The 11,719-nt window shown below is 40.3% G+C and overlaps 1 protein-coding gene across 3 annotated transcripts in view; it reads right to left on the bottom strand.

Annotated features, from left to right (window-relative positions):
- Window positions 1–3,382, bottom strand: part of pitpnm3 (PITPNM family member 3) — a 161,381-nt gene extending 157,999 nt beyond the window's left edge. For all 3 annotated transcript variants that reach the window (XM_088345163.1, XM_088345164.1, XM_088345165.1), the window contains exon 1: window positions 3,118–3,382. In XM_088345163.1, the coding sequence (XP_088201289.1) occupies window positions 3,118–3,142 (25 nt within the window). In that variant the 5' untranslated portion in view covers window positions 3,143–3,382. The remainder of the gene's footprint in view (window positions 1–3,117) is intronic.
- Between the last annotated feature and the right edge of the window lie 8,337 nt (window positions 3,383–11,719).

The following is an 11,719-nucleotide window of genomic DNA, read 5'->3' as shown; positions in this document are numbered from 1 at the left end:
CAAAAAATATATGAGAGGGATAGAGAGAGAGAGAGAGAGAGGGAGAGGGGGACAGGATAAGATAAAAAAGAGATAAAGACAGAAAAAATATGAGAGAATAAGATAAAGACGGAAAAATAGAAGGGAGAGAGAGAGAAAGAGAGACAAAGAGAGAAAGAGAGAGAGAGATGTAAAAAATAAGAAGGAAAGAGAGACAGAGAGAAAATAAAGAGAGAGAGAAAGTAAAGAAGGTGAGATAGAGAACATCAGAAAGTAAGGGTAATAGAGCAAAAGAGACTGTGAAAGGAAAAGAGATAAAGAATAGAGAAAGTGAGAGAAAGATAGAGCAGAGATAGTAAAAGAGAGATACAAATAAAGGGAAAAGAAGAGTTAGAAAAGAAGAGACATAAAAAGCAAGTAAAGCAAAAAAGGGAAAAACAACAAAAAGATCTGGATCAATATAGTGAAAATAGTGCTGGTGTCCTTCCACAAAGCCACAGTGGAGAGTATTCTGGCATATTGCATCACAGTGTGGTATGCTGGGAGCATGGCAGCAAACAGGAAAAAACATACGCAGTCATCAACACAGCCCAGAAGATCATCGGTTGCTCTCTGTCCATGGCCGGCTTGCGATACTATTTTGTTGCTGCTAAATGTTTATTGCACTACTTTTCATTGCACCACTGTTACGATGCAGCTTGAGTTTCTCAACTGTTGGGTCGCAAGCCAAAAGTGGGTCGCAGACCTGATTTTAATGGGTCCCAGACCTTTGCCTTGGCAAAACAATGCTAAGAAAAGAAAAAAAGGTCTGAGATAGATAACAACAAGCCGAGTTTTTCCATTATTTCCTCTAAATTCAGGTTAATGTTACAGCTAATAGGTGATTGTTTGGATACAGTAGGGGAGATTTCTCTGCGAATTATCCCTCAGTACAGGTATATGTACCTTTCATCCTATGTCTGTGCATGTTGAGCCTGTTAAAAGTGTTTAAAGCGACTCACAAGGTAAATCATTTAGGATTACATGAATAAAATGCAGCTTATTGAAAATTAAAGGGACGGTGTGAATTTTTAGCGCCTCCTTTTGGTTAAAAACTTCCTTTGAAAAAACAAAAAAAATTGACTCAAAAGATGGGCAAATATGTATGAATTATCATGTAAACCTGCATTTCTTAGACACTTGGCGGTCGAGTATTTAGCATTTATTTGACATCTTGTCAGGGTGACCTTCAAAATCTCCTCCTAAAATTCCTTATTTCTTCCTTTTACGCACCATTCTAATTATTTTCTTTGTACCATCTTCTCTCTTTTTTTCTCCCTCTCTTTCTCTTATTTCTTTCTCTCTCTCTCTTTTTCTCTTTAATCTACTAGTCCGGCCTCAAGAGAATGTTTGTTCTATCATGTAGCCCCTGAGTTAAAACGAGTTTGACACCCCTGCCTTAGACCTTAGACCTATAGCTTAGGAATGACCTATATTTCATGTTGACAATGTCTGTGTATTGTTTGTTAATTCTACATCCATTGCATTAATAATCATCCTTTATAAGTTTTTATTATTTTTTATTCTATTTAATATTACACTTTAATTATTTTATATTATATTTTAATTGTTTTTTTTATTGCAACATCCATTGCAGCCTTGTCATCCTGGAAGGGGGATTACCTCAAGTGCAGTCCCTTCTCAAGGTTTCTTCATTTTCCTCATGTTGAGGTTTTTGCATTTTTCCTTGCCCTCCTGTAGGTTTTAGATCAGGGGATGGTGTGATAGTAGTTTGTGATATGTGCAACCTGTTGAGACCCCTTGTTATTAAGGGCTAACAAATAATCGTGACTTGACTTGACCTTGCATGGACAAAATTTGGAGTTCTCCAATTTGCTACAGCTGCTAAGCAACATCGATGATAATGCTGAAATGCTGCACTGGACTGCTAGATTGTAGCGTGTCTCAACAAATACTTACCCCCTGTGATCCATCAGTAGATCGCGATCCACGCAACAAGCAACCTTTTTCTAAGCACTACTTTTTAAATATGTTTCGCCCATTTGTCCTGAACAGTCTTTTATCTGATCTTTCTCTTTGTCTTTATCACGTTTACCACGGAGTGCTATGTCTAATCTCGTTGCTTACAATGTTTCACAACGTCGCTATCAATAAGAGTAAAGACAATTCCATAGACATACCAGTCAACCTGTACGTTTTTGACGTACAAAATAGGCTTATTATGCATTTTAAGACGTGTACGACATACAAGAAAATCTGTATGAAAAAACGTAAATTTGTCAATGATGGGTGCCATCCGGTATACACCGACTATCACGAAACGGCAAATCAATCAAGTCAAACGAGTTCGTTGCGGTAGCCTCTATCTCTGTATCGTTTTATTCGTTTCAGACAAAGCGAGCGGTTTGATGTAGTGAAAGGAAGTCCGTCTATTTTTAGAGAACCGGCTTTTTCAGCTCAACTCATTCAAGAGAGCCGGCTCTCCAACGGCTCACTTGCTTCGATGCATTATATTACGAATTATTGTGTTGTATAAAGAAGTTAAGAAAAAAAGGAAGTATAAAAGGAGAAAATGAAAAAAGACAGGTTTGTGGTTATGCCTTTAATCAGTATATTACCAACAATAATTGAATGCAGAAAATGAATTCATAATTTGAATAAGAAAATGTATTATTCTACTTAGTTATATTTGCATGTATTTTTTTCCTTCTACAGTGAACGTCCAAGCTACTTCATTTTGAACTTTTTTTATAATAAACCTCATTGTGTCGAGCAACTCACAACAAAATGTTAATTGACAATAAATATGATAAAAGGAAACACATGTACAATATAACATGTTAAACTACATAAATAAACACGTTTGAAAAAAAAATATGGTGTAAGATTATTTTGTATTTTGTAAGGGAAAATATGACAGTTTGTAAGGACATGGAGCCCTGGAGCTTGACCGGTATGAAGACTAATTATCTCAGGTACTTCTATATTTTCAACCACGAGTGGCTTTTAAGAAGGACCCCGTGAAAGCTTTGAGAGAGGGGCTCACATTCCAGCAGATGGAAGCACACTCGCGGGGGAACCTGTTACCAACACAGGGGGTACAGGAGGGGACGGGCGGCCATGCAGATGTTGCCTTACCTCTTCCTCTGGCTTCCTTAGACATGCTTGTCTGTGTACACAAAGCTTCCTCTTTTTCTCAATGTCAGCAAAAGCGCTGCTAAAAGGCTCCGGGAGTAGCGACCGACGGGAGTCCGACGCCGCGGCCGCCTTCTGCGCCTCCTCTGGCGGCGATGAGTTGCCGCGCCCGCTCGCTACGCATCCACCTGTGTCAGGCGGACGTCCGCCGCTCCTTCTCCCCCTCCCTCCCCGGTGCCACCGCGCATACTTTGGGGACAGTGGGTTGTTTCCGTGCAGACTTGGCTCTTATTCTGCTTCTTTTCTCCCTCCCTTCCCCCCTTCCTCCCTTTCCCTAATTCAGAGGAGAGTAACAGAGTACAGTTCTGCAGCGCCACGGCGCCTGAAGGGCATCCATCCGATCGGTGGTCCACACTTGCGCAATGAAAACCAAAAAACACAAAAAAAAGAACTCGGATGTCAGACGGCCATGAACGCGGCGAGATCGGGTATAATTGACGTGAATCAAGTTTGGCTTATTAGTCACGTGATCAAGATCAAAGATGAGTACGTCAACGTCCGTCACACGTCGTCTATGGCAAGGTTTTCCAAGACAGGGGTCTGAAACTCGCGACCCGGGCGACAAGTGCCAGCCCCAGGGATGATAGTTAAGGCCCCCACCGTAGTTTGAAAGTTAATGAATGAATAAATGAAAACTTTATTCGAACATCAAAATAAAAACAGAACAAAAACAATAACTCAACAACAAAATAACGTTACATAATATGTTCGAAAAGGGGTAGTGAAGGATTTTATATTTTATACGATCAAATACTAATTACATTTAAATGCAAAAGATATTCACTGGCTGAGCTGTGGGGCGAGGTCAATGTAACCTAGTGGGGAATGATGTTTACAGAAAACAGCAGGAACTGGGACGGGGGCTGACGCAGGAAGAGCCTCTGTGACACCGGAGGGCAGGCATTGTTTGGAGAAGTTGTCCTGATAAGCTCTGCTGATATGAGTTTTTTAGACATCTCGACGCCCTTCGGCGAGGAGGTGGTGAAGCTGGCACCTGGCGCGCCCATGGGAGGAGTCGGCACGCCATGGAAGGAGCCGGCACACCAGCTTGTGAAAATACGTGGGAAGAAAGGAGGAAGATTGAACGAGAGGGACAATCGAGAAAGGAGGCTCGACGAAGAACGACAACAATTCGGCTAAATCGATGGAATTCACTTAGTTCATCATTTAAGAAATTAAATCTGCCCCTGTGTGAAAATGTCGTTTATTCTTGTCCATCTTTTCCCAGAAAGAAACGAGCATGCATTGTTAAGTGAATGAAGTTTGTGTTTGGTTAATCGAGTCAGATAACTAATTCGAACAATTTGGTAAACGATACATTTGTAGTAGCTTAGTTCCGAACAGTAGTAAGGAGCAAATGCTTATATTACCTACCCCTTCATCTTCCCCACAAAATATACCAATGATATAACAACCAATGTAATGATATTAATCATAACAGTTTTGATATAAGAATAGCAACAATAACACAAAGTTAACTAGACGCACTCTTCCCAATCTCCCGCACCACTCATACCCCACCCTCCTCATCTCTGTATTCCGCCAGGAATGTTCATTTGTATCTAAACCTGAGCAAGTGAATAGTTGGACACTGTTTGATCTCGTCTTGCAAACCCTTCCAAAGCTTGACTCCACACACAGATACACACATACTTTTCCTGGTTGTTCTCAGCTTTAGGATTATGAATTCACTACAGCCCCTTAAATTATAATATAATAATTGATGGATGTTTTCTGGCACAATGTTTTTGTTGACCTTATATAGCAGTTGTGCAGTGAAAAATGTTATTAAATCATCCAATTTTAATAATTTGGACTGCATGAATCAAATATTAGTATGATCCAGATATCCTACCCTGTGTATGGTTCTAATTGCACGTTTTTGGAGGATAAAAAGGGGCTGTAGTGAACTTTTGTAATTATTGCCCCAGACTTTTGCACAACATGTTAAGTATGGCAGAACAATATAATAAATACACTGCATTATAGTTCAAAATGAATTTGGCTTTATTAATTATTGAAATGCTTTTAGATACTGTAGTTTTTATCTGTCTGTAAATGGGACAGTGTGTATCCCAAATGTTGAGCATTTTGAGCAATATTTTGGATGATGAAACTAATTGATTTTAAATCAGCTTAATTTTGGTATAAGAATAATGGTTGGGTTCCCCGCTTGCAAGATTTATTTATATAGGTTTATGAGGCCAGGTTGGATTATGTTGCCCTTACGACGACTGATTTTCTTTAATAAATAAGTTATTGTGATTAAAATGTAATACAAGGCTAAATACGAATGTGAGTTCATTAGGAAGTGTTGTACATAAATATGTTGTGTCAATTTGAGCTTTAAGTTGAAAAGTACTACTTCCATTTTTTTTCACGTCTCTTGCGATTCCGCCAGCTCAACGCAAAGGGAGACTCAGACAATGGCTGGCAGGACTGTTGCCATGTCCAATCCATCCTCATCCATGTTGAAGGATTAACAAGGTAATGTCCACAGTTTCTAAAAGTGTTTATATGATGTATAAACAACTATATATTGTAATAGTTCAGACAGGTGTAAATTTATTTACTTTATTTTCGTGAACTTATTGTCACGTGCTTCCAATGCATTGTATTGTACTTTCGTAGTTTTCACTGTCCGGAGAAAGTAAATCTTTAATTACATATCACCTTTGGTCACAGTTCTTTTTTAGTGGTTTAGCTCAGTGCCATACAAAGGTAAACCACTTCAGTTTTTGCATTTGTGATTTCCCACAGCCAATGGATTGCCGATAGCTCATTCATGCCCAGAATGTTCTGTTATAAAACCTCTGAAGGAATTGTTGTCCAAATCATTAAAATTAGATGATTTAGATGATTTCACAGAACAACTACTACTTTAGGTCAACAAAAACATAGTGCCAGAAAACATCCATAAATTATTCATTTGGAAAGAGGGAACTTAAAACTTAAGGGGCTGTAGTGAATTCATAATCCCAAAGGTGAGAACCACCAGGAAAAGTATGTGTGTGTCTGTGTGTGCTTTGGAAGGGTTTGCAAGACGAGATCAAACGGTGTCCAACTATTCACTGGTTTAGATACAAAGGAACATTCCTGGCGGAATACAGAGATGAAGAGGATGGGGTATGAGTAGTGCAGGAGATTGGGAATAGTGTGTCTAGTTAACTTTGTGTTATTGTTGCTATTCTTATATCAAAACTGTTATTATTAATATAATTACAATTGTTGTTATATCATTGGTGTATTTGGTGGGGAAGAAGAAGGGGTAGGAAATACAAGCATTTGCTTCTTACTACCCCTTTTCAAACATATTATGTAACATTATTTTGTTGTTGAGTCATTGTTTTTGTTCTGTTTTTATTTTGATGTTTGAATAAAGTTTTCATTCATTCATTCATTGTTCATCTCTAACTCTTATTTTGACCAACCTCTTGTCTCAAAACCTGGAGAGAAAAAGAAATACGTGAAGGAAAAAATGCCATTCTTCTTCACTAACCACAGAATCGATTGATGCGTATGGAAGTAAAAAAAAATTGGTTTGATTAATAAGCCGTTTCCTGGCGTGCCCTTGGCCCATCAGTGGAAGAAAATAGCTTTTTTTCCCCTAACGCCGATGCAACAAAACAGCTTTTGGCCATCATGTCACTGTTGTGATCACAAAATATGAAAAGCTTCAAATAACGCCAGCATGAAGTCCGTTTGGTCTCAGATGCTTTCCAGGGATGAAATAGTAATGGAGCAGATGACAGGCCCGAAATCCAGCAGCGATCCGTGTTGATCTGACACGAAGTTTTATGGCCGCCACCGCATTTGACCCGCACGGGCCGTAAAAAGAAAAGAGCCCGAGCCCTCGACAGCACCGCCGGCGTATCTCAAAGAGAGCTTATGTCACCCTTTTTTATGACCCGTCTCGCCTCACCAGAGCACCAAGATGGAGGAAAATAGGTGCCGGAAAAAGGAGACGGTATTATAACCGACCGTATTTTCAGGATAGAGATGGGCTGTGCGAAAAAAAAGACCACTTCAGGGTAATTTGGGCTATTTTTAGGACTCTTTCAAAGATAAGCTACTTTTGGAGGACCTGTACAAAAGTCATGGATTGGAGGATCATGCAAAATGGCCGACAATTCGACTGTGCCAAATGATTATTAAACTCGCTTCAATTTTAGATTTTTTTTTGTCATTAAATCAGGTGGATGAAAAAAGATTTTTTTCCATCTTTGTATATCAAAACAGACCATGAGCTCAAATTCTCACCGTCGTAAATGTAAATCAATGACAAATTGGGTCACACCATGTCAAAATATACAGGTAGCTACTGTTAGGAATTAAATATTAAAATGTACCGTTTACCAAATTGTTCGAATTAGTTATCTGACTCCATTAACGAAACACAACCTGCATTCTCCTAACAATGCGCGCTTGTTTCTTGATGGGAAAAGATGGACAAGAGACCGGCATTTCCACACGGGGGCAGATTTAATTTCTTAAACAATTTAATTAAGTGAACTCCATTGAATTAGCCGAATCAGTGTCGCTTGAGTCTTCTCTCGCGATTCTCCCTCGATCTTCTGAAGTTCTTTTCTCGACCCAAGTCCCTCCGCCAGCTGGTGTGCCGGCTCCTCCCATGGGTGTGCCAGGAAAGCCCCCTCGCCTCGATGTCTGGACCCCTAGCGTCTCTGCGTCACCAGGGCCCCTCTTGCGTCGGGAAGTGCTGATTATCTTATCAGCCCTTTGTCCCAGTTCGCCGCTATTCCTGTAAACATCATTCTTCACAAGGTTGCATTTGAGTCAAAACACATGCCTTGCGGGTGCAGAGGTTCGTTGACGGACTGACAAAGGGTAAGTGAGAGCACTCAGCTTAAACAGGAGGGAAGCCAATCAGTCAACGAACCGCAGCTGGCGCCAAACGGGCGGGGCCAATTGGGCGCCATGGCCAACCGTGACAATACAACATGGGCTAACAATAATAAAAACGTTTTAAAAACACTTATTTTTACAATATGATTTTAGAATTGTTTATTCTGTCTTTGATATTGGACACCTGCAAAGGAGATTGCATTATAGTCCAGTTTGTTATTATGACTATAACGCACCTTTTACATTATTGTCACTATCGGCCAATCATGTTCCCGCTCTTTGATATCCAAACCCTTTAAGGCGGATCTGATTTTTGTGAGATTTAATAAAAAGAAAGGGCTGAGGGAAAGGATTTGGAATTTGACATAGGGAAGGGTTTTTTTGTGCAGTCCTCTATGTCAGAAAGCCATCAAATTTAACTGAACTGCACCAATTATTTCAAGAGGAGAAGTCAAAGATTCGACAAGAAGCTTGCCAGAAGCTTATGGATGGCTACCAAAAGCATCTAATTGAAGTGAAAATGGCCAAGGGACATGTTACCATATATTAGCGGTGCTGTATGTATATTTTTGATTCAGCAGATTTTATCACCTTTTCTCTTAACCCATAATAAAGTAATAAATGAACCAAACTTCATGAATGTTTGTTTGTGACAAAGAACTATTTGTTCCAATCATTCCATCAGAGAAAATTCTGAGTTGTAGAAATAACTGGAAACTCAAGAGAGCCATGACATAATGTTCTTCACAAGTGTATGTCAACTTTTGACCATAACTGTATATTTGTCAGGACCAGAACGGAGACAGGACCCACTAGCGTGCGTTTCTCTTAGTTTTATTGGGAAGAAGGGAAAGGATCGTACACAGGATCCGGAGATCGCTGGTCGCGGAGAGCAGGTTGCTCAGACGCGGAACTGTATTGCCGTGGCGAGCGATGGCGGTGTCGAGAGCGGAAAAAACAGGTCAGTGGCCCGGGACAGGGGAGCAAACATCGGGATCAGAAACTGGGTCGACGCCGGGAGACAGACGGGAGCCAGAACAGGAGAGAGTCAGGGTCGAAAAGCTTGCCCAGCGTAAGCTGAGGTTCACAGACGGACTGACAACCGGTGACAGAAAGACAAGGATTTAAAAAGTGACAGGGACCCAATCAGCATCCGAGACAGTCGGCGCCAAATAAGCGGGCACTGGTGCCTTGCATCAGTACCGGTAATCATGACAATATTGACTTAGTTCATTCATTCATAAATGGTTACCGTAGGTAGAAACATTTAATTGTAATTGCGCATTTCAGATTTTATTCACTGTATTTCCGGTCCATAAGGCGCAGGGGCAAGCGGGCCGTATGTTGACACCACTTAACTAAACGGATACAGTACATCAGGTCAAATCACGTTTATTAGTGATGCCATTAATCACAAGGAGTCTCGAAGGGCTGCACAGACCACAGACTATTACAGACTATTATTACACCATCTCCTGATTTAAAATCTACATCAGGGTAAGGAAAAACTCAAAAACCTCAGCATGAGGAAAATTGTCAGAACCAGAACAGATGGTAGACCCAAACGCGTAACGTTTCACACAAAGCTTTTTCGGAGAATCGAGGAAGTCAGGTGCGGGGAAACAAGCAACAGTGATGTGCTCGCTGCACAGGAGGAGCAAGGAGCTCACGGGACCGAGTGGAGTTGCCGGGACGGGCAATCGGAGCGTGGTCGATGTGCAAAAACGGGTCAAGTAGCCGGAGCGGGATATTGGAGCGTGGTCGGTGGGCAAAAACGGGTCGAGTAGCCGGAGCAGGTGGTTAGAGCATGGTCAGTGGGCAAAAACGGGTCAAGTAGCCCGAGACGATCGGGAAGTCAGGGACAGACCGGAGCCAGAGTCAAACAGTGCTTGCCTTGCATATGCAGAGGTTCGCTGGCGTGCTGACAATGAGTGAATGGAGTACTGAGTTTAAATAGGAGGGGAACCAATCAGGCAACGAGCAGCAGCTGGCGCCAAACGAGCGGGCACAGGTGAGGGCAACGGGTAATCATGACAAAAACAAAGAAACCTTGAGAAGGGACAGCACCCCACAAGAACTTCCATCTAAGTCACTGTGTGTGGGGCCTAGTTTGCATCATCGATAGCAATTTCACAAAAAGCACCAAAGCTAATTGAATGTAATCCCTCCAAGATTTATGTTCTTTTTACACTCAACTTTCTAATAGACGGCTTCTGTTTTCTTTTTCTGTGGTGAGACACATGAAGTATTCATCAGCAAATCATTTATTCATCATTAAAAGCACACAAAGATTTTTTTAAAAGCATTTGCAGACAGCCATGCTTGACTCACACTTCATGTTTAAGAGAGCTCGTTTTTACGATGCATGAATGAGTCACCGTTACATTTATAATCATGATGGGTTCCATATTGGGTTATTTTTAGCAATTTTAATGTATTGAGCCTGTTTAATGTGTGGGAAAAAAATCATACTTGGTGCTTTAATAGACTCCAGTGGCACTTTCCGATTGTTCACTTAAAAAACGAGACAGATCTCACCGAATAAAGAAAACGTTCGAATTTCCTGTCGTCCAACAAACTAAAATAACCTCCCAATTGATATTAAAACGTTGAAAGTAACAGAAATTGGGTCCAAATGGACGGATTCACGACTTGGATTAATTTGATCCTACTTTCTGTCTTGTTTAATAGGAATCGACACAACATTTAACATTCTTCTTTCAAGTATAAAAAATGCATACATTGTTTTTATCTAACGGTCTCACTAATTAGTAAATCATTTCATTTTTGTTCCAAATTTTTTTTCATCCTACTAGTTAATCATGAAAAGAGTGGTTCTGTTTCTGCAAAGGAGATTGCTTTGGATGTTTGGGTTGTTTGTTACTTTGACCATTATGCACGGTTTGAATCCGATCCGATGGATGATTCAATCCTACCTACCATAAATTTCCGAGTATGACAAAGAAATAAGCGAGTCAGTGATTTCAATCATAAGTTATGATTTATTTGTTTTTTAATAAAATCAAACCAAATGCTCTCTCCGTCCGCTAGATGGCAGTATTGAGTTTGTTTGGCGCGGTGAATTGGTTCAGGTGTAATGATTTCACTCAACTGTTATAATACATCAGCTAACACATTCAATGCCAAACTTTCCCCCCCATTGTTTGTGAAATAATGTGTTTAAATATGTTCTCTTGTCTATCATGATTATATTATGTATTTACTAATGTAGGCTGAATGATAAAGCATATTTCTGAAAAACAAAACTTAAAACTTGGAGTTGACATCCTTTTACTGATAAGACTTGCCTCCGAACTTAAAGTCTGGATCCGCACACAGAACCAAACTGAGTTTGACATCCCTGGTGGACATCATTGTCACTACTAGCCAATTGCGTTGCCGTTGTTTTTTTCCGATCACGTCTAGATGTAGGAAAAGTTGTGTTCTAGCCAACCCCCTAAGGAAACAATGTGTTCTTATTTTGCTTAAAAAACAACAGCAGTAAACAAACATAATATGATAATCTCATATTGACGTTAAGACCCCCGGGTTACAGCACCCCTACTTTACTATAGTTTCACGTTGCGATGTGGAATGTTTTTTCTGCCCCTTGTTAAGTCATTTCCCTCACCATACAGCATCAACCTCAACTTCTTTTGCTTTGTCCAAAAGTCACGTTTAA

The sequence above is a fragment of the Urocampus carinirostris genome, chromosome 10, assembly GCF_059441175.1.
Source record: "Urocampus carinirostris isolate Australia breed hairy pipefish chromosome 10, RoL_Ucar_1.0, whole genome shotgun sequence".
Classification (NCBI taxonomy): Eukaryota; Metazoa; Chordata; class Actinopteri; order Syngnathiformes; family Syngnathidae; genus Urocampus; species Urocampus carinirostris.
Note: the sequence above shows the minus strand (reverse complement) of the source record. Positions and strands in the feature narration are given on the sequence as shown.